Genomic DNA, 22,908 nt, shown 5'->3' on the forward strand with positions numbered 1-22,908 from the left:
TCTCGCCTCACCTCCTCCCGCGGCTGCGCTTGGCCTTGACTCCACACGGAGCTCAGCTCCTCAAACCGGCAGCACCACATGGAGACAGTTCTCTCTGGAGCCAAAGGCGCGAAGCGACAGAAACATCTTCCAGCTGAGAGCTGTGTTTGACACTGGAAGTGCCATTTTAGCGCCCCAAAGGTGCCACTTCAGAGCCAACCTTCGCTGCTGTCTAACGCGAGACTCACTCTATTGCTGCTGCCTCACCTCGGATATTTGAGGAGCGACTCATCCAGACATTCAGAACCTTAGAAACCCTGTAAATTAGCTGTATTACTGCAGGTTCAATTAAGGCTGTCTTTTCAATTAACTAATTGTCTTTAAGCTTTAGAAAAGAGGCAATCATAATGTAACAGTGGGAGAAGAAACGATTACAGACACTGAAGAATTACTCTGGGAAGCAGGGGTGAGCGTTTTGACGTAGGAATCTAAGGAATCGCCTGTTCTTTACTCCCCGGGAGTTTCAGACGGGTAATTTCTGTTCTCCTCCTGCCCCGGTTCGTGCTTGGCTTTCCCTCAGAGAGCGGGTTCCTTCGGAGGAGGCCGACACTGCTGCTGCCACCCCCCTCGCCCACCCACGCTCGATCTGAGCCAGTAACCGGACGGGACAAGTAACGCCTCACAGTTTATATCCGAGGCTAAAAAACCAACAAACCAGAGGTGTGTGTGTGTCTGCTGAGACTCCTCCAGCCCAGGCCATTAATCTTCAAACATGAATAAAGGCACCTAAATTACTAAAGTACATTAATAATTAAATGCTTTTGTTGCAGTGAACGAAGCAAATACCTTCCTAACGCTCAGCGCTTCTTTAATGAGCCGCTCCTCAAAGGCAGTGCCAGGAGAGCACCCTGTGAACGTGCTCTCACTTTGGGTGCCATCAGGTCTGATTTGGGCCAGATGCGAGACCGCGTTTCCCTGCTGGACAAAGGGAGAGTGAAGCCACGCGTGAAACCGCAGCCGCGCTGGAGCTGCACCAGCTCCTCACAAACCACACCAGCTCCCCACAGCCGCATCAGCTCCCCACAAACCGCACCAGCTCCCCACAAACCGCACCAGCTCCCCACAGCCGCTCTCTGCATTGATCACTACGTCAAAGTGCTGCCATGAATTCCACAGTACCGCCCGCCATGCTCATGATCTCACCCCGTTTTATTTAACAACTTGTTATTTTTGACTTCTATTCAAGTGCAGAAGCTCCAGTGTGTTCCAAATTTGCCCAGCACAGAGGGAACACGGGAAAAAGAAGTCCTTCTAATGGCAAACTAAGAACTTGTATTGACTCTTTCAAGGCAATCAAATAAACCAAATGAAGGTTCGTTTCTGTTTTCAAAGGAGAGGTAGGGAGGCAGAGGGAGAGGGAAACACTGGCAAATCTCATTGCAGCACCTGCTTTAGCTCCGACTCCAGAGAGATGAGGAGATGGCTGTTGCCCACACGGCGGAGGTTCCAGCCTGGCACAGCCACAGCTCCCTTCAGCCGAAGGTGGCTCCCGGCTGCTCGGCTGTGGTTTGGTGGGTTTGTGTTTTCCAGATGAAGTTTTCACAGTCTCTGTATTACTGGAAGTTTTGGAAGAAGATCAGGAGTTGGCAAACGCTGTCACAGTATCAAAAAGTCTTTCACAAAGGCGTTTGCTGGAGAGAGGAGTGTGGTTTGCAGAGGACAGACCGTTCGCACCGGGTGCCCGATCCAGCCGGTCGCACCAGGATGCTCATGAACGGTCAGAGGTAGATGCGCTCAGACGGTGACTTTCTCCATAACGCTGTCCGCGACGTGCACCTCGTCGGCCTGTACCGTCACCGTGGCCGACTGGCCGCAGATGTGCTGGTGGTCCTTCCAGTCCTGCCAGGGGAGAGCAGATGGAGAGGCCGTGAAGGGAAAGGGCCCTTGGAAAGCGCAAAAGCACCCTGGGCCCCAAGAGAAGCCCTCTCTAAGAAGCACTTTCTCCAGTACCGATGTGCTGAGCAGGTGGCTACTGCTCGGCCAAACAAGGCTAACGACGGACAGGAAAGGAACCACATCCTGGGTCAAGGCTAGAGGTGGATGAGAATTAAGCAGAATGCTGACTTTTCAACCCAAAACCAAACCAGGACATCAATATCGGTCAGACTGTGGAAATTTTACTAAAACAGAGTCAGAACCTTCACTTAAATCCTCTCCCAAAAAGACAGCTCACTCCGAGCAAGCACTCACAAAGGACAGCACCCTACAATGGCAACGGCAAAGGAGAGGAACACAATTCCTCCAGCGTTTACTGCCTTTAACTCCTAGTCTGCACTAACACAATTCTCCTCCGACGTGCTTAGCCCCAGGGTCACACATCACAGCTCACAATTCCAGGGGGGATCTCATGGAATCAGTTACTGAGGGCACTTCAGGCTCCTGCCCCATCATAGTGCAGAGCACCAGCCACAGGCGTGGGCAGATGTCCGCTCGGAAGGGACAGCCTGTCTAGGAGAGACAAAAGGTGGCTACTTGGTGGCACTTGCCAGAGCACTTTGTTCTGAGAGGACAACAGGGTGGCGTTACGGTCCCTGAGGTGCCTGGGGAGGCGGCAGGGAGGCTGTAAGTTTCCTGCCAGCAGCATTTGGTCCTTCTCTGGATTTTTACTCTTTCTGCTTTACTCTTCTTGGCCACCAATGCAATCCGTTACAGGCAAAAGGAAACACTCAAAATTCTTCAGCTACTCAATAACCTGGCCTCAGCTGATTGAGACTTCGACACACCTGCAGCCCTGGCCAAGCTACATCACCCTTTTCTCTAAAGCAGGGCCAGGGGTCTCTGTAAGGAGCCCGTGCCAAACACGAAGCACAGCAGCTCCCTTCACCACACTTCCTCAGACCTGTTTCCACCTCCCATGTTCAAAATCTTACAGTTTGTCCCACTGTATCATCACAAGTAACGTAAAGAACAACAGAACCGTGTTCTCAGTGACAGCAGGAGCACAGGGACTGGGCAGTGTCCAGCTCCCCAGGGAGCAGCAGGAGAGGGCCGTAAAAGTGCTCCCGGTTAAGTGCTCCCCACAGCTCCCAGTGGGGTCCATGCTCTCCTTTCTGGTGTTACTGTGATTTCTAGATCACCTTTGAGAAAGTGTGCGTAAATCTCGGGACCTCCCCTACCCGTTTGATGCAGACCCCGACCCACAGACCTGCCCCATCACCAGTCCTGCCCAGCGATCCAGCTGGCAGGGTGGGTTCGGGATGATGCTGGGTCTGCTGACCCCATGCAAGCCTTGTGCTCCAGCTGCCCCCACCACACGGCACGTTCTCACCATCACCATCTAACTGCCCATCGGGGGGCAGTCAGAGCCATCTGGCTCTCCCCAGGGTCACACAGCCCTCTCCAGACAACTGAACCTCCAACTCCCCAACAAGCTCATACCTTCCGCTGGCAGAAAGTGGAGCAGTAGTTGACTTTGTGGCACCCTGTGCACTCGTTCGTTGCCTCCCGACCGCAGTTGACACAGGATTGCTGTGAAAATGGACAGGAAAGAGACCCCATCAGAGCGAATGACAACAGGGAGATCACCAAAGTGTAATACGGGTGCTGTAACACGACGTGGTAAAGCCCCAGTTTCCCGATAAATCCTCAATACACGAACACAAACCAAAGAAGCCTTCAGAGACCCACCCTCCTCGCCATGTGCGCAGGGATCGCTGTTTTCCCTTCTGAAGGGCAAGGAGCCCTTCAAAAGCATGGGTGAGATACTGAGTGGTCATGGAAATCTGTCCCAAGTAACTTAAAATGTATCTTATCGACCCCAGCTGGATTCCTGGGGGCTTCTGCAGGAGTCAGTCTTGCTCAGGGCAGGCGTGTGCCCCACAGCAGCGCAGAGCCCACGCCACGCAGAGCCCACGCACGGGCCATCCATACAGCTGAGTTCATCTCAAATCTAAAGTTTTAAAGGCAGATTTGGTCGGTGGTTTTGTTTGGTTTATAATCCTGTGTATCTCTGAGAGAGTGTCTGAGGAAAGACAAGAGTGGGCATAAGGACAGGACCCTGCAGTTTAATTTTTCCCTGTTTTTCGTGAGGAAAAAGGGATCTGCTGCTACGGGCTGCCAGTCAGCACCACAACTACATAACCAGTGTCCCGAGAGGGAAACAGAAGACAGGAGTAAAATTAAGGCTACAACAGGAGCAAGGACTTAAACCTGGAAATAAGGTGAGATACGATACATGGATGAGAAATCACACCTGGTTTTTAAAGGCTGTTTTTGTGTCTCTCGCTTTAATCTTGTACCAGTGACATCAATTAACATAACCTGTATATTTAGGTGGAAATATCATTGAACTGCCACAAAAATAAGCACTTCACAGAGCATTCCACTTCCAACTCATTAAATTACTGACGAATCATTAGCACATCAGAGCAGCAGAGTGAGGCCGTGACAGGGAGCGTTTCTCAGCTGTGAAAGTGTCGCGTCTTTCGTTCCACCTGCTCCTTCCCTCCTTGAGCACAACCACCCTAACAACCAGCGCCCTGATTAACACCCAGTCCATCACACCGTCTGCTCACACCTTTCCCGTGTACCTACAATTAACAGTTGTGTGACTGAACTGTATTTGTGTCCCTGATGTGCAGCCGGGAAATCGGGCCACCGAAAAGGGGCTGGAAGCTGCAGTTTGGGACTTGCAAAGCCCGACCCAAAGGGACACTCGATTGAGGCTGTTCACAACCCCTGCAGCGTTGGAAAACGCTGAACACACAGAGTGCAGGGAGCTGTACTCCGAGATCTCAGAAAGAATGAGTAACCACACACAGCTCTAAGGGCTTAAATCGCGGGTCCTGAACTATCTCAGCTCACGCCAGAGGGAATCACGCAGTTTTGAAACCAGCTCTGAGGACAAAGAATTTCCTTCCCATCAGACGCCAGCGACAGGCACCCGATGGAGCTGCAGTGCCTTTGCTCAGAGGTGAGTGAGACTCATTAACCTGGCCAGACAACGATAATGGATTGTGAAAACCTGGATGGCTTGGGAAAGGGGACACGCTCTGCTCAAACCTTAGTCCCTCTAGGGAAAGATACAGAATACGTGACTTCTGTAGCAATGATAAAAAACTGCATCTTTCAATGAAACAAGACAAAGAACAAAGGACTCTCGGTAAAGCACGAGACACCCCCTGCTTACCTTGATGATGATTTCTGTTTTCCCATCCACATCTTCTGTTTGTTGAAATAACTGGTTCTGATATTGCTGCAAGGAAAAACACACCAGAGCTGTCATTTCACAGCAGAGTATGACGTGAGGGGCCGAACAGGGTGCTCTCCACGGAGGGTCCCGACACTGAGCTTGCTCCTGGCAAGCCCAAAGCTGCAGTGGCAAGAGGACAGAGGGGACCCTCACTCCCCCCTCCTAAGAGAGGGACACTCTGTCCTTGCACGGAGACAGAAGCCTGGGAGAAAACGGCCTGAGGTGACAAACTGCCAGTGAAGCCCAGCATTTACTCAAACCCTGCTCTCCTCACCCCGTAACTGCCACAAGGGAACCGCACCCCACACTCACGAGAAGCTACGGAGTCAGCAAAGGAAACATAAGGAAAATGCCAAGGCAATAGAGCCAAGTGCCACCGTCTCGGGCCAAATTTGGGGTCGAGTGATCCTAATCCACCAGCAGGCAAAAGCGTCGGAAGGGACAGCACGGCCCAAAAGAATGGATCAAGGGAAGGAAACAGACAAAACACGCTCAAGACCTTAGAAACAGCATCAACCTTCACCATTATTATTCCTCCTTTTAATAAAAGCACAAAAGGGCTTTCAAATGAAGTGCTCCTCCGGGGATGACTTTTAAATCACGCTTCAGGTGCATTGCAGATTTACTCCAAAGCCGTCCAAGTCCAACCAGGCGCTGCTCCACCCATCGCCTGGCCACACTCAGAGACAGGAGTCCGAAACCAAAGGAATTCAAACCCCATCCCCATTTGATCATGTGCTAACCCCAATTTAAATTTATTGGGAACAGTTCAAAAGTAAGCAAAAACCTGAGCCCTCACCTTCAGCCAGAGCAGGTTTATCCAGGAGTGACTGTGACCCCACGTATAAGGAGATTAAAGGCTTAATTTACAAGTGTGTCTATGACCCGACATCCCAGTATTTATTCTCCTGTGAAATCACAACCTTCAAAACCTTTATATTGCCATGACACAAATTTAAATTAAAAAATTCCAAGGAGATGGAGGATGGGGCAGGGAAACCTCCTGCTGGTCAGTGCAAGTGGTGTGACTGGGTTCTGCCGTTATTTGACAAATAAGCAAGACCAGGCTAATTAGCAAGATGGGACACAGCATCCCCAATGCTTCTGTTGCACAGGTGGAATGTGAATCACATCTATGGAAATTCCAAAATGACTATTTTGAAAACCAAAATCGTGTCCAAATCCAAAGCGTTCTTGTAAAGACAGGGAACAGAGTGGCAAGTTTGAGATGTGGCCTCTGGGTTAAGAGGTTCTGCCAGGGCTCAGGGAGAAAATGACCTTCATTCTTCAGAGAATCACGAAGGTCGGTGAGCACCGGCTGCGGAGAAGCGGGGACTTGATGCTTCGTGCCACCAGCACTCAGGCAGGGAAACTGGGTTCTTCAGGAAAGGGTAAAATGAGTTTTCCACTGGCAAGTGAAAGACAAACGACCCCTGTTAAGCGTATGGACCTGGGAAACTGAGAAATGTTTCTAAACTTCTTTTTAGTGAAGAAAGTGGAAATACAGACACCAAAGCGTGTGGGGAGCTGGCATTTCAACCCAGCTCGAAAACCTCTGCACAGACAATCCCAGCTGCTGGGATATCTCCCTCCCCACAGCAAGTCCTCTGGTTCTGCTCAGCCCATGGCGTGAAGAGTTCAAGCCATTCAGAAACTATGGAAAAGGTGTGATACGAGAAAGGATCAAGCCAGACACATCCAGATCTCACAAAACCAGCTCCAGAAAAACAACAACCTCCCATTCTCAGCTTTTTTCACTGTTGCTCTGGGGTACACAAAGCATTATTTGCTTACTAGAGCTACGTTTCTTAAATGCCCAACCCTTTTTTGGGTTCATTTCGTACACTCTAGCCCTGAATTGTTTTAATCTTTCTAAAAAAGAACTCAGTTGCTCCAGCTGTTGGCTGATTTAATCTTCCCCCTTGTTTTCAAATGGGCTGGGCTCCGAAGGCACCGCTGTGTTACACAAAGAAAGGCTATTTCAATTAAAACACTTGTCAGATTTTGACACCGATTCTTCTACATTTATAGAGAAAAACTGTTCGACACATTTCCTGAGTATCTTTGTTATCTTCCCGCAATGCCTTCTGGCAGGGAGTTTGGTGAGTTCATGTATTCTCCCCCTCCTAAAGTCTATCTGACAGAAAAAATGGCTCAATGCACACTCAGAAAAATGACCCTGCCAAAGCGCCCGGCCATTTGTGTAAATCACTGGCTTTAACACGCTGCTTCGGGCCAGCCCTGCAAGGTGTCAAACAGCTCTTGTAAGAGACTCTGAGCTTTTACTTCCCCCCTCACTCCCGTTCTAAATGCTTCTCCCTAAACCAAAAATGCGGTGACCCCCACATTCAGACAGAAACCAAAGGATTAGATTGCTCACCAGCTAATTACTAATGACAGGGGAGAACTTCCTCTTACCAGCTGCGTGAAGTTCTGACAGAGCAGCTCTGTTTAAGGAATGCCACGCAAAATGCTGCAATTCAGAAAAAGCTTACAAATATTTTGGTATTTTCATCTTTTGCAATAAGCATAAGGCATTTTTTTTTAGAAGTTAATATAAACCCTGAGCTGGGCAGTTGATGCTTTGTTTTTCTTTCAGAATGTGGCTCCCCAAGACTTCTCAGTAACAGAAATGTAACTTGGGTTTGGTGTCTAAGACTCTAGAACAATTTTGTTTCCAAAGAAATTATTGCAAAAGAGGTATTTTCCTACATGCCTACATGTGGGAATTGTAGATGTTGGGTTTACAAATTGCCCTTATTTCTAGGGCTTACAAGGTTAATGCTTTTTTACACAGCCTTTTACCCCGAGATCCCGCTGTTTTGCGAGCAGCTCTGCGAGATCCCTGTGAAGAGAGCCTTATCCTACCTTAAAGAACAGGCTCTGAGGCCCAGAGAGGCCACTGAGTTACCTCGGGGCATCTAAATAACTTGTGGTAAGATGGAAACAAAATTTGGAAGAGATCCTCGGTCCTGAGATTTGCCCAGCAAAGCACGATCCTTCAACAAACGCACAGAAATTAAAAAGGCCAAAATGACAGAGCGCATGGAAGGGCTTCCAAATGACAAAATGATGTGCAAGAAAGACCCTGTGGGTGAAACCTCTGGCTCCAGCGTTTGGAATCTGACCCAGAATTTCTTCAGATCAGTCCAGGACAGCCCCAGCCCCTGACACGGGCATTATATGGCTGTAATTGTACAGTGGGGAGGCAGAGGGAACAACCCTTGTGTCAGACATGAGAGAAGAGTAGAAGGCAAATGGATTTTCCCATATTTTCTGTAATTGCCCATGACGACAGGCATTTATATGACACAGCCTGACACCAAAACGCTCAGCACTTCCCACTTCAGCCCCCGCTGCTTTTGGGGGCTCTCTATCAAGGTATCGCCATGTGTGTGGATCCGCAATTAGGGATCCAATCCTCCTGCAAAATTCAGATTAGACATGCCATCTTAAGGAAGAAACCTGACTGTAGATGCTTCTAATTTATGCTGCGCTTGTAAATTTTTATGGTTTTCCCTTGCTACATTTAGCAGATCCCCTTCCTGCCACAGCTCCTCTCTGATGGTGGCATTTCCACCTTCAAAATGATATAAATGAAGGGACTCCTTTGAACAGTCCCGGATAATACCATTAGCAGGCGTGACCAGAATGAAACAGTGATGGAAGCTCTTTGACTTCCCAGAGAAGAACATAAACAGAGAGGCAGCACAAACGCCTCCCCGGCTCAAAGAAAACTGGGAGCAAAAGCCTGACTTTTGGAGTTCGGAGCTCTGCGAGTCCCACCAGCACTTCCCAGAGCACAACTTCTAGCATTTAAAGCCAAGGGACCCAAACTGCTGCTCTACGGGAGCAGACTGGCTCATTTGTCATCTTTAATGAACCCCAAAGCTCATCAAATAATAAGTGAAACACAATATAGTAAATGATTTGCAGTATACAACAAAGCATATAAACTGTGATTAAAAATCCTTAATGCTTAATTCATTGCTCTCTAGGAAGACTGGAACAAAACCAGCACTCGAGTAAGTTTTCCTGCATGTTTGCTGTTTGTGCCGCTTCTTCTCTACTCTGCTTAAAGCTGGGGGCGCTTCAGACCTCCCCAAAGGGCGTTCTACTCTGTCCATCACTCAGCCAAAAAGATGCCCTTGGCTGAGCCATCTCACCCCCTCTGGAATAATTACCTCTTTCCTTTCCACATCAGCTTGAATCTTTGCTTGTGTGACAGCAGCCTCGCGGAAGGAGGAACTGGCCTGTTTGGCCTGTTCAATGAGAGTCTTCAGCTGCTGGGCGGTGTTGAGCAGTGAATTAACCATCTCTTCCAGGTAGAGCCAGCTCCGCTGCTCCGTCACTTCCAGCCCATTCACCACCGAAGGGGATATGGCTTTGGTGGGGGTCGTGGGGGGCACTGCCAGGGCAGGGAGTGAGGTTAACACTGAATATAAAGAAAGAAAAAGAAAATAGAGAGAATTAGGGTGTTTCGCTTCCATAACGTTTGGGGGGGTGGGTTTGCTGGGTTGGTTGATTGGGTTTTTTTTTAAAATATGGTCTGCAAAAATTTCCGATCTGGTGAAGTTTTTGCTAAACAGACCTGTCTTCTGAGAACCAAAGGTCACGGAATTGGTCTGTGCAGAACAAGCCCTTGGGCCATTCTAAAACCCAGAGGACAAAAGAACCTGTACTCCTAATCCTACTGTCTGCTTTGGGAGGGCATTAACCCCTCCTGGCTCTGCTGCACAGCAAAGCAGTGAAAGCACCATCCCCAGTGACTCTTCTGCCACCATCATCATGATGTTCCACCTAATGCTTCCCTTAACCATTGCTAAGTAAGGTTTTAATAAGTCATTCAGTGACCAAAACCATCAATCGTTCTGAAATATCCTGATGTCATGCAGATGTCAATTCTCACATTGCACAACTACAAAAAGTAGGCACTAACCCATGTCATGCTCCCCTAACACCTCCTGAATCCTCATCTTAACCATAACCCTGGCCAAAGACTGTGATAAAACCAAGGCAGTTATCACTACCTCAAAATTACATGTATTACAGACGTGCATTTTCCAAAACCACCAGCTGAGAAGCCCTTTAATAAAACCCTCAAGAACTGTAAATTCCTTGGATCCCTTCATCCTGCATCCTACCCAGAAAACAAACTGTGGGCATGAAAATACCCGTACCACTCTGAAACACCACAAATTTTAATAAAAGGTATTCACAGCTATATGCATCTGTTTTAAATATCCTGGTTATTCCAACCAGCAATGCTCATTGCAGCTCTGAAACCTCTCTTGCCTAATCCCAAAGGAGAGAGGGAATGCACGCAGTCCAGATGGAAGTTTTAGCTTCAGACACAAACATCTCCTGATATTTGCTTTACATTTACTGTCTTGGACAGTTCTCAAAAAGGTGATTTCTTGTCTACAGCCCTTTCCTCCTGAATCCTAACTACAGCTCTTCACTCTTGTGTAAACTAGAATGCCACAGGTATGAAGCTACATACAAAAGCACAGAAGCCCAGCAATACTTCTGAACATACTCCAAGGGACATTAAAAGAAGAAGAAAAAAAACCAAACAAACCAATTATTGAGATGTTGCAGCCTTTACTTTTTCATACCCTACCCATAATCTTCCCAGTAACTGCCGTTTGCAGGAAGCCACCAGCACGAAGCTGAACTGTCCTGGGAACCTCATCACACTTGCCTTGAATTTCCCTCCAACTCCCTCAATTGTCAGGGCTCTGCTGTCCCCCCTTTCCTGAAGCCTGCGTTAGAAAATTAAACTCCTAGAAAAACTCTTAGCCTTACCTTTGCAAATGTTTCAAAAACCCAGCAGTTATTGTGTCCCTAAACACCTACTTTTCACAACTCTAGGGTTGCACACACACTGGGAGACCACAGTGTGAGGGAATTAAATCTAGAACCCAACAATACACAGTGTAAGTTCACCTCAGGCAACATTGCCAGGAACAAATGTTATCTGGCTTTACTTTTCCAAAATTTAACTCTAACCCCAGCAATAAATACTCCCCATCTGCCATAAAGTCCAAGACATCCACATCTACCAAGAGCTGACCTCTAAATTCCTCACCAAACTGTTTACTAGAAAAAAGAGAGCACTACCAGTCTTATTACCCCAAAATCTACCAATGGCCTATTTCAGGATTTTTCCTCACATCTTTAGGTAGAGTTTCAGAAGGATTCAGCACACAGAAAAAGCAGTAAGTTCTGCAGGCAGAGAGACCGCGTTCCTTCCTGGCTAGTTCTGCGCTGTCAAGGGCAGAGCGGTTGGTATTCCAGGCACCAAAAGTCAATCGTCTCCCTTGATTTTCAAATAGTAAGTGACACATTCACATACTAAACGCAGGACCGTTCCAACCGATGGATGCTCTGGCCCTCGGAACAGCGTTGAACAGCCAGGAATACAACTTCCGAAGCGCGGAGCTGTTTAGATCCTGTTTGCATCCCTGCTTCCCTTTTAGAAGCACTTCTAGGCAGCACCGGTGCCACTGCTGGGTACTGACTACTGTTTTCATTAAAACGGACCATTCTTGGGGCAAGATTCTCTTCCTTGAAACCAGAGTTAAGAAATTTGCAAAAAGGGAAGTTCTTGAACAAAACACAGAGGGTGAAGTGTCTGAAAGGCACTTTATTCTCATTGACTTTATTAGCAGTCTCCCACAGCAATCAATTTTGGATGTCACTGCAGGTATTGGCACGCTGCTCTGTCTAAAGTGGCTCCAGAAAGAAAGGCAGAAACAAGCCTCAAACCTGTGTCACGCAGCACAGCAAACTGCACAACCTGCTTAAAAACACAGCACAGGAGACACCGCCCCGTTCAGGAAAAAATCTTCTTGACTACACTTCAAACGGTACTTAAAATTCAACTGTAAATACTGTCCTGAAAAAAAATCAACTATAATTCTATGATTCTATAAATACTGTCCTGAACAGCAAAGGCCACCAGACCTTCCTGTACCAGGCTGCAATTCCAGCAGTTCCACTCACCGGGAACCTCCCCTTAGCAAAGCATCTGCAAACAAGGCTTCTTGCGAGACTGCCCCAAATGCTGACTATCTTCCAAGACAGCAACTAATTTCAGTGTATTAACACTTTAACCCTTTTCAAGCCCTACCTGGTAGTTTTTCACACAAGCAGCAAAAGCTGCGAGAATTCAGCACGGATTTGGAGAGAGAGAGAACAAGCCTCAGACCCCAGGGTGTGTTGGACACGCGAGCGTTTCCGAGCGTGACGAGCTCACCACACAGGCAAACCCAGGCTTTAAGCTCAACAGCCCTTAATTAAAACAGTAATTTCAATCCATTTGCACGTGACTAGAACTATTTGTGCTTAGATACCAGTAAGAGATAAACCGGCCTTTTATCAGGAGCTGTTTGCAGAAGAGCCTTTCCCACTGCCACACTTCCAGCACAATATTTATCACAGCGCAGCATTTGATAACTTATCTCCTGGGAATTACTTCCCATTCCCCATTTTGGTATTAGGTACCTCAGTCCAGAGAAAGTATTCACCGGTGAAAAGAAATCAATGTTTAATTAGTAACAACAAGATCTGACTAAGACTGAAAACCAGCAAGATTTCATTCTGGACAGAGCAGGAATGCACTGTGCTGCTCCGAATAAGTAAATAAAAGGTCAGAGCGAGGGGAGAACACAGGCTTTAAAAAAGAAAGACTTCAGGCAGCACGAAGGAATACAGCATGTTTACATGATCTTTTCTTGATGTCTGAGAGAACAGGAACAGGGCTCAAAACCTGCCGATCTTACAGCTCCTCCGTGTCAGCGAGGTCAGGAAGCATCAGAGAAACTTCACAGAATCATAGAATTTAGAGAAGTACAAGGCCTAAAAATCTCCTCAACATGAGCCAGCCAGAGGCAGGCCATTCCCTGCTGCATCTCTGTCCAGGCTCGATAAAACCACATAAAACAAGAACAGCACTCCAAGTTTGCAATTCCAGTTTTTGCATTACTTCCAGTTTGTATCAGCACAGGCAAATGCCAGATCATTAAGTTTACGTAATATAATTACATTTGAAGAGGTGATTAACCAGCACCCATCATTCCAGCACAAACATCCGTGTTAAGGGATGGAAAAGTGACATTGGACGGGAGAGCAGCAACCCAAACCTGCCCCAAACTGAGAGCACCCATCAGTGGGTTCCTAGAGAGATGTGAGAACGTTTAGGAAAGCTTCTGTGACATAACTTTAAAGGGGATGGTCTCAGCTCAAACACTGAATAAATGTTTAACCACAGTGCCCTAGTGGTGGCAAAAGCCTTGAAGCACAAGCCTCAGGAAAGGCAGGGGACAGTGAGATGATTCAGGAAGCAGGATCACAACAGCTTCCTCTGGTAGGAACCAACACATCAAAGTTCTCAATAACGGAGTGAAAAACTTTCCACAGACTAGAAAAGCTGTTTGTCCAAGTGTTAATAACCCCAAAACTCGCAAGCAAAACAGAGAAATGTTTATTTTTCTGCCTCAATCATCCCCTTCGCTGCAAAAGATTAGAGAGTAAATTCAAGCACTGCTAACCGTGTCTCATGTGACGGATAGAAAACGTACCGATTTTGGGATGCGAGGTTGGCAGCGCAGCTTCAGGAAAAGGTGAGATCTGACAGTTGTCCTGGTAACTGGGATAATGAGGCTCTGGGTGAGTGACCCGGCACGGCTGCTGGACACTGGTGTCCTGAACTGCGGGAGAACAATGCCGGTATCAATCGCTGGGTAACACAGCCCTCGGGCACTTCTTATGCTTCTTACACCCATTTTTTTTCCACATTTGATACAAGTTCCTACACTCTGTGGTAATTCCAAATGAGGAACAGCAGCATGGTCTCGCACAGTTACCAGCAAGGAAGTCTTGCACTGATTTAATTTCTCTCTGCTTTCACCTTTGAAGGCAAAGGTTACCGCTGTCTTCCCTCCCACACACCTTTATATTTACAATAACCGCAGGGACTCCAAACTATGGTTCTCAGAGCAGGTCAGTTCCCTCAGCAGAGCTCACAACCCCATGTACAAATCCAACTGAAACAACTGAAATATAGGTCATGCATTTATATTTTGTTTGATTTATTCTGGCATTTTTCACCTAGTTTCAACACTCGGCTAGTTTTCTTTTTTTTGGTAGTATTTTAGGAAAAAGAGGAGTGGAAAAAACGACAGAGGTGAGCATAAACCCCTAGAAACCAGCAGAGCTGTACATCAGCAGCTGCAACACCCGGACAAAACTTCTAACTCGTGCAACTGGAAAGATTTCCAGCTGCTGAAATCATTTCAAAGGAAGGACAGCGGGTTATGTATAGTCTCTCTGTAAGCTCTTGAAAAATAAACCCTTCGTGCAGCATTCAAAATGCTTCTTCCTATAGCAACGGGCATCCAAACCTTTTTTTTCTCCTTCCCCTGGATGTCTAGCAGACACCTGAACACCTGAACTCTTACCAGTGGCTCCAGTGAAAACATCACCCTGGGACGGACTTTCCGAGATAATTGCTGTGGCTTCCACTGTTGAGGCACGGTCAAACGTCAGAGCGCCGGAGGTAGTGATCTGTCCAGAAGGAGTCACGGTGACTGGAAATATTAGAAGGACTTTCATAATTAACACTCAGCGCGGAGGGCTCGGTTGTTCTGCTGTTGCTACCCCTCCTCAGCATCACCCAAAGAGAACTCACAAATCAGTGAACAAACGGCCAGTGATACCCAAGTTTGGATCGTGCCTATGACTGATATGATTGGAAACGGGAATAAAAGCCCCATTTGGCTTCCGAAGGTGCTGCTGTCCTCCTGCACAAACATTAATTTACAACATAATGCCTCCCAAATCACCACCTTTTCAATTACTGTATGAGCAGTAACATAACATCTACCAGAAAGGTTCAGCGGGGCCACAAACCCCATCAGTTTCTGGCTGATCCAAATTTATTACAACTTTAGCACGAGTGGTTCTTACTGCTTAAATCCACACAGAAAACCTGTGGATTACGAGGAATTCTGCAGCAGTCTGGTGAGCTGGACAACTTCAGCTGGCTGTCTGCACACAGGGATAGTACATGCTTGGCCAAGGAACAAGTCACAAAATCCTTTTGGATGAATATACCCACACGTTTTCAAAATGTTTAAAACCCTTTTTAAACAGGATTAATTAATCTGGCACCATTAATTGGGAACGGGCTGATTCTGTGGCACACTGCTCCGCCAGAAGGATCTTTTCTCAACCAATAATTCAATTTTGAGACGTTGAGGCTACAGATTTGTGCCTGCTGAAATACGTGGCTGCCACCAAAACAAGCATGAGCAAACGTGCAGCCTCACAGCACCTCACGTTAATGAACCAATACAAATGAAACCTATTTGGGGGATTAAAAAAACCCCAAATAAACTCTATAGAATCCTGGTGTATTTCTCCTCCTGCTGGTGCTGGAAATCTAATCCTACTTTTGGCTGTTCTTTTTTGGGTTTCTGTTGCTTCCTCAATTCACTTTGTAATGTTACCACCCAGCTGATGCCCGTGCGATGAGAGCGGGAGGACACATGAGTGTGACTGGGAACGTGTGAGCTGGATGAGCTTGCAAATTAATTTCTGTTCTCACCCAGATGGTTTGACAATCAAAAACAATAAGTAACAAAGAGTCTCCCGAATGCTAGAGAGGAAATCTGCAGATGAAAGCGTCACCTTGTGCTTCTTTTCATTAACAACTTTCAGGCTATGGATTTTATTCCACCTGCCTACAGCCTACTCTCCTATGTATTTTAAGAAATAGCACAAATCTCACTCCACAGCCCTCACCAGCTTCTGAAGGACAAGAGCCAAGCTCAGGGGACAGAATGGGGATTTCCAGCAGAGCAGAAAAGGAACAGCCTTCCCCTCAACCTCATTTTAGCAGGAGGAAATGTCTCAATTGTCCTTTGTGAAAAACATACCCGACACCCACTACGGACCAAGGCCAGGACTCCACAACTCCCCTGCGCTGCCAGGGGGAGACAGCACAGCGGGGAAATATAACCCAGACCTCTCACCAATATGAAACCTACTGCACACTGCAAAAGGATATTAAGATGCTTAAAACCCAGTCTCCTGGAGGACTAGAGCTGCACTTTTTTCTACTTGCCCTGCAGTCCCAATGTGGCAACACTCTGCTGGTTTCTACAAAATAGGAAGTGAAATTAGCTAACGACCCTGAGCCAATTAAACTATCCAATGGAAAGGAAGTGGCAAAAAAGAAGACATTTTTCTCAGTTGGCTAGTTCCAAGGGGCTGCTGATTGACATAAAATATCTAGTGTGGCAATACTTCATCAAAAAAGGGAAGCAATTTTTACCAAAGAACCTACATGTAGTAGCAGCTGTGGCAGGAAGCAGAGTGATGTTTTTGGGGCAATCCTTCTTCACTGGAGTTGCAGGCATTTCGTTTTCTTTTTTCCGCCTTTTATATGGTACAAAGAGTCGTACGGGGCCACTCTAGGCAAAACAGACCGAAGAAAAAAAAAGAAAAAGAAAAAAGGAAAAAGCATTAACTGAGGCACCTCTTTGGGGACTTTGGGTTTACTCTCATCTTTCCAGATGCAGCTAAAGTCAGGCAGCACGTATTCCCATGGAAGATGTGTGCTTTGCAATGATTGACCAAAAACCTCCTACTTCTCCAAACCAAAAGAACTCTGAAAAAAATCATAGAATGCGTTGGGTTGGAAGGGACCTTTAAAGGGTCATCCAGTCCAAAATGTTACACTCGGCTCCCTCCAGCTGAAGAGGAACAGATTCAGCCTCTTCCCACTACTATAAGGAGCAGAACGGGGCAAATAACTGACTGCTGGCCAAGGTAGTGGAAGAAAAGAAAAGATGAGGGGAAGACAGGAAGCAGCTAGTTTCAGGTCTAGGGAAGCAGTTAGTTTCAGGTCTAGGAAACAAGCAAATCATCCAGTTCATAGCAGAAAAGAAATGCAAAACACTATTTCAAGCCAAGCTAAAGACTTAGGCTTTCAGGACTTTAACCTCATTTTTGAAACAAACAAACAAACAAACAAACAACAAAGCAAACCCCAAACCAACCAACCCACCCAAGCAGTTTAAAATGGAAATATGGACCCAACACAGAGTATTACATTACGACCTTGTAAAAACATTTTTTTCCAGCTCAAAAAAATTGTGAAATTTGAGTCAAAAATCACAAATAGCTCTGACATCTCTAAAAGGCATTTTATATAAATACAGTTAGAGAAAAAAAAACAAAACAAAAAAGATTAAAAAAAGCATTAACTATCACCCAGTTTTACTGAAGCTGCTAAGCAATAGCAGCAGTTCAGGAGCAGTTCCTATTTCCTCTCTTTATGAAGCATGGACACTGCAACCGCAGCACCCCTGAACATTTCTAGGACGCTCATAACCCGCTCGCAATGGCTGGGGCAGCTTGACTGCTTAATTGTTTTAAAACGAATGGATCTAAAACCTACAACTCACCAGAGTCATGTCATCACAGCAGGCAGCACAAGTACACGAGGCGGCGTGAGGATTTAAAATCCCATCCTGAAATTAGAAGATTACTAGTTCAGCGTGAGTCACCAAAACCACCGAGAGCCAGGAGGCTGTTCTGCTAAAAGACCGAGGCAGTTCGCAGCCCTTCCCTCCCCCCGTGCAGTAACAGAGAGCCCTGACATTATAGCGACGGGGTAAGCACATGGGAGGAGAGCGAAGGAAGAACGATTTTCAAGTCAAAAACATGTGAATTTGAGACTTTATAAAAGTTTCTGCCCAAACAGAAATCAACTGTCAACCTCATGGTAATGCCAAATTCTCCACGAGGCTCCTGGACGCTGCAGGAAATAAAGAACCCAAAGTGATACTCAATAAATGGTGCAAGTGAAGAGGAAAGGAAACTTGTCAGGAAAACGGCATTAAGCAGATCAGGTTATTGAGTTACAGCATCATGGGTGAGAGCTTAGTTCTCAGTTCCTGGGATACAGCTCAAGGCTTGTATCGTGTTATTTGAAAACACATCTAGAAAAATTCCTCTCTCATCACCAATTCTCAACCAAATCAAAGCCTTGCTTCTGAGTTGTCCCCGCGGCCCCACCTCTGCTCACACGGTTTGCCCGGCAGACTCTGCCCGGCCTCTCCCCGTCCCCTCCAGCAGAAAGAGGAAGCCAATTTAACCGTACGTGAATAAGGCACTGCAGCGGCCTCCCCGCGTAGCGGATGCTCCTCTTCCAGTCTTTGCTGCTGGCTCGTCCCGCCATAGCTTCAAATTCGGTGGGGCTGTACCAGTTGTCCCCTTGCTTAATGCACCTCCCACGGCCTCCTGAAAGGAAACAGAAAAAAGGAATTGTTAGTAAAGGTTAAGAATCATTTTGTTGCTTTCCTAGAGAAGTAAATATTGAAATTGCTGGACAAGATAGCAGTTAATCTATAGCAATCACCAAATACACCCATCTGCTCCTTCTCATCGCTCTGGGATAACCATGCCCATTTATTATCTTGGCTGTGCCAATGAGTGTGCAAGTTCAGAAAGCTCCAACTTTGGGCCTCACCATCCAAAGGCTAGAAAAAATTATCCATTCACAAGAAAGATAAGTCTTTCTCGGATAAACACCATGAATTTAACCCCTTCCTTAATTTGCACTTAAATTTCTAATTCTTCTGGTCATAAAGAAAACTAACTCTCTATCCACGAAGCAGGCACTGTGCCATGCAGTCAGGCTTGGGGACAATTTCTGCTGCCACTTCTGCAGCTTTCCCACAGAGATAAAAGAGAAGAGGAAGGACTAAGGCGGCGAAAGAATCCCATTAGGAAGCAAACTCTCTATTTTCCACCCCAGCAGGGATTCTTTAGAGCTTTGGAGAAACACAGGGCTACTTCTGAGACATAAAGAATGTTAGAGGAGTCAAGTATTACCGGGGAGACCCACTGCACAGTAGCCTGTATCTTCACAGGTTTAAGAAAAGAGTTAAAAAGCCTCTGAAGAAAGAGCAAAGCGGAAGAGAACAATAATATCCAAAGGGACCAGGCTGGCTAGGAAACTGTCTTTTCTTTTTCCTTATCCTTAAGAGCAGCCTGATTAAAAGAAGAGTGCACTGAGTGAAGGAGGAGCTGCCACACTTCCTCACCCAAGGAGGTCACGGTTACCTGAGCCGAGTCTGTTTTTATACAGAATCCCACTGATATTCCGGCACCTCACCGGGAGCTCGTTCTCGTACACGGACGGGTCCCAGTTATACTTGGTTCCAGTTTTCTCTTGGACGGATGTTAAAGGGGTAGGAGGAGATTGCGGTCCTTTGGAAAAAAAAAAAAAAAAGAAAAGAAAGGTGACAGCAACCAAAAAGCATGTTGGCTCCACCGGCGCAGGCTCAGCCTGGCTTAGGGCAGCAGCATCGAGCGGTTAACGGGAGCAGCTGATACCTCCACAGTACACCACAAAAAATTCAGCTTGGACGTTCTGAAAATGACTGAAAACAAAGCAAACTGCACGGTGTTCTAGCCGGCAGAAGGTTTGCCATGCCATCCTGGAGGTGGAAACTGCCAAGCAGCCACGAACAAAACCTCAGCAATAAAGACTCCAGCTATTGCCACATTTAAATATCCGCAAGTGGCCTGAGAGGAAATAAAACTATATGGAAGGACCCTTTAAAAGGAACCCACTTGGGAGACTCGTAAGAACCCACTTAGGGGATTCATAAGAACCCACTTAGGAGACTCAAACAGAACTCCAACTGGGAGACTCCTATTTTTTATTATCAATATTAAAATGATCCATGTGCCTTTGGGGGTGGGATGGGTGTGACAGCCCAGCAGCAACGCAAGATTTTTCAAGCAGCGTATTTGCAAGGGTTAGGGCAAAGAATAAGAAAAGGAAATATATTTCTGACAGGAAAAAAACCCCCACAAATTATATATTCTTCTACTCCCAAGAAATACAAGAAGTACCATGTGAAGAGGGGACAAACGATCCTTTTAAGGCAACTGCAAAATATTACGCCCATAATGGTTTTTAATCCTAGCAACAAAATTAAAACGGAGAAGAAGCGACGCCTCTGGGAGAACGACACTTTGAAAAGAGATTGCCTTATACCTGGTGTGAGAGGTGCTGCTGGCCCCTTCAGCCCTGTGGTTTCCACAATGCTGCCGTCTGTGTGAACCACTATGAGGGTGGCTTTTTCAGTATTCAAGCTGTCCCCAATCTGCAGGGCCGTTCTCCCAGACTATAGAAGAAATAAAGAGTTTAAGAGTTAAAATACCAATGTATTTTAGTATTCCCCCAAATCTTCTCAAAAATACCCTAAGCCACCGATCAGTATGGCAGTTATTAGGTTAGGTTTTGAGGTTTCAGACACCCAAATTCAAAGGTTACATGTTCCAGGTCATCAGTTCCATTACAGAATGAGTATATGGGGGTGGGAAGGTGAAAAAAAAAACCCTCCAAGTGATAAAGAAAAAAAACAGCTAATGGTTTTGTGGCTGAAAGCCTGCATATTACAATGAAAACACATACTTGACGTTACTACAGCTCGAACACAAACCAGGCTCTTCATTTACACTAAGAAAGTACGTGGGACTCAAACGAGAGACTTACCAACACGTGTCCTGAAATTGAAGCTGCGTTTGCCACGGATGTAGTGAAAACATTGTCGGCGGAGGCACCAACGTTGGCTACTGTCACGGTGGTGACTTCTGAAATGTAAAACACACCTGAAGGTAACACTCCACTGCGTCCAGAAATCAAAAGCTAAACAGCTAATAATAGAATTACATTTCCTTTTCCCTTCCTATTCAAAATTAATTTCATTTTTCATGGCACCTTGAAGTTGTTACAAACACGATCATTCTGATTTTTGTTAAGCTTTGGGTTGAACGTGCTTTGACCTCCTTGAGACCTTAACAGTAGTTACCATCATGTGATGAACGAAGGGAAAAATGGATATTGCATCTGTACTGAAAAACCCCACCAAACTGCGATGCTTTTATTAAAAGAGAGGTGACTGGCAAACACCAAGATAAAGAGAACTGACTCTCCCTCTGCCATATATTCACTTCTGGGGTGCCATTACCTGCACGCTTGGGCCAGTTAGAAACAGCCCAAACTTACAGCCAAACATTTCTATGATTTCTCACCTCTTTGACTGCCTCACTAAAATCAGAGGTTTGTCAGTACCACACACGGGCTAAGAGTGAAAAAACAACTCTGAAGCTCATATCGAGATGCCGATCTAGGTACAAAGGGCTCTGAAATTTATCATCGAATGGAATCACAGAATGGTTTAGGTCGGAAGGGGCCTTGAAGATCATCCCTTTCCAACCTCCTGCCGTCCTGTCTATCAAGAGAGCTTGCCTTAAAAATTCTGCATGTTTCAGGGCACTTTGTTAACGGAACACAGGGTCAAAATAATTTTAGATGCACACAGGCACCTCTTGCTCGTTTGACTTCACGTTGTGCCGTGTAACGGTGAGGGGAGTGTGATGTTCTGCGTGTGGGGAGCCCCCTCAGGCCGCAGCTGGGACCTGCCCGTTCTCCACAGCACCCCCAGAGGGAGATGGCTCCGTTTGCAGGCCGGGAGCGGGCCGGGGACCAAGGGCCGGTGGTGCCGGCCCCATCCCCGAGGGCCGGGGTCGTTTTTTGGGGGCGAGGGGCCGGGCCGGGCCCTCACGGGGTGCCGGAGCCCCGGGCTGTCGGCGCTGAGGCGGCGGGGCTGAGGGGGGCTGCGCATGCGCGCTCCGCCCGCCCTGACCTGCGAAGGCGGCGGCGGCCTCGTCGGCGCTGGGCAAGGGTTCGGCTGCCATCTCCATGTGTTCGGCATCTGCCGCCATCACCGTCACCGCCGCCGCCTCCTCCTCCTCCTCCTCCGAGGCCTCCGGCTCCGCCTCCGAGGCCGCCGATTGCGGCGGCGGCTGCCGCTGCTGTTGCTGCTCGGGTCCTTCCGCGGCCGCCGCCGCCACTGCGGCCGCCGCCTCCGCTAAGCCCAGTTGCTTCGCCGCCGAGTCGGCGTCCTCCATCCGAGGCGGGCGGGCAGGCAGAGGGGAACCGAGCCCGCCCGAGCGGGCCCCGACGCCGGCCGCTTCCCCGTCGGCCTACGCTGAGGAGGGTCCCGGGGGGTGGGGGGGGACACCGTTCCCCGAGGTCACTCGAGCGCTTTTGGGCGGGCGGCCGAGCGGTGCCGAGCTGGCCCGAGCGGCTCCGAAAGTGTTTCCCGGGCGGACTCGAGCGTTTCCGAACCGTTTCCGATGGTGCCCGAAGTGTCCCGAGCCTTTGCAGGCCTCGTCCGATGGTTCCCCGCCGGCTGGCCAATCCCAAGGCGGGAGGCGGCCGAGCCGAGCCCGCCGGAACGCGGCCCGAAGCGGTACCTGACAGATCGGGCTGGGAGCCCGAGCTCGCCCGAACGTGGCCGAGTCCCCGAAGCGGCCCGGCCCGGCGGGTCGAAGAATCCCGAGCTCGCTCGAGTCTTTCTCCGATGGTGCCCGAAGGCGGCTGAGGCGGACGCGAGCGGAGCCGAGCTGTGCCGAGTCCGCTCCGATCGCGCCCGAATTCCCTTTCGTCGGCCCGAACGGGCAGAGCCCGAATACGCCCGAAAGCGGCCGAACCGGGCCGAGCGCTCCGATCGTACCCGAAGGCTGAGGGGAGGGAGGGGCTGCGGCGCAAAGGCTGCCGGGACTCTGGAGGACCGGCGGGGGCG

At 47.8% G+C, this 22,908-nt stretch overlaps 1 protein-coding gene across 3 annotated transcripts; it reads right to left on the reverse strand.

The window, feature by feature from the left end:
- Positions 1-1,168: 1,168 nt before the first annotated feature.
- Positions 1,169-22,286, reverse strand: DEAF1 (DEAF1 transcription factor). Of its 3 annotated transcripts, none has more exons than XM_074149195.1 (13): positions 21,967-22,286; positions 20,814-20,911; positions 20,313-20,442; positions 19,370-19,516; positions 18,405-18,544; positions 17,707-17,772; positions 16,584-16,710; positions 14,695-14,823; positions 13,816-13,944; positions 9,415-9,665; positions 5,168-5,233; positions 3,418-3,507; positions 1,169-1,878 (listed from the first exon to the last, which is right to left on the reverse strand). In XM_074149195.1, the coding sequence occupies exons 1-13, from the start codon at positions 22,229-22,231 to the stop codon at positions 1,774-1,776; spliced, it is 1,743 nt and encodes a 580-aa protein (XP_074005296.1). In that variant the 5' UTR covers positions 22,232-22,286; the 3' UTR covers positions 1,169-1,773. The 3 variants fall into 3 exon arrangements, with proteins under 3 accessions (XP_074005296.1, XP_074005298.1, XP_074005297.1); XM_074149197.1 differs by lacking the exon at positions 5,168-5,233 and having other exon boundaries at positions 1,774-1,878; positions 21,967-22,141; positions 22,175-22,231; XM_074149196.1 differs by lacking the exon at positions 5,168-5,233 and having other exon boundaries at positions 1,774-1,878.
- Positions 22,287-22,908: the final 622 nt, after the last annotated feature.

Source organism: Numenius arquata, chromosome 6 (assembly GCF_964106895.1).
Source record: "Numenius arquata chromosome 6, bNumArq3.hap1.1, whole genome shotgun sequence".
Lineage (NCBI taxonomy): Eukaryota > Metazoa > Chordata > Aves > Charadriiformes > Scolopacidae > Numenius > Numenius arquata.

Excerpts from the sequence above, each read along its gene's own strand:
- DEAF1 (XM_074149195.1), bottom strand. The coding sequence starts at position 22,231 with ATGGAGGACGCCGACTCGGCGGCGAAGCAACTGGGCTTAGCGGAGGCG. Across the intron at positions 20,443-20,813 it reads CAATTTCAGGACACGTGTTG|TCTGGGAGAACGGCCCTGCA; the intron begins GTAAGTCTCTCG and ends TTTCTTCTATAG. Across the intron at positions 9,666-13,815 it reads AACCTCGCATCCCAAAATCG|TGTTAACCTCACTCCCTGCC; the intron begins GTACGTTTTCTA and ends CTTTATATTCAG.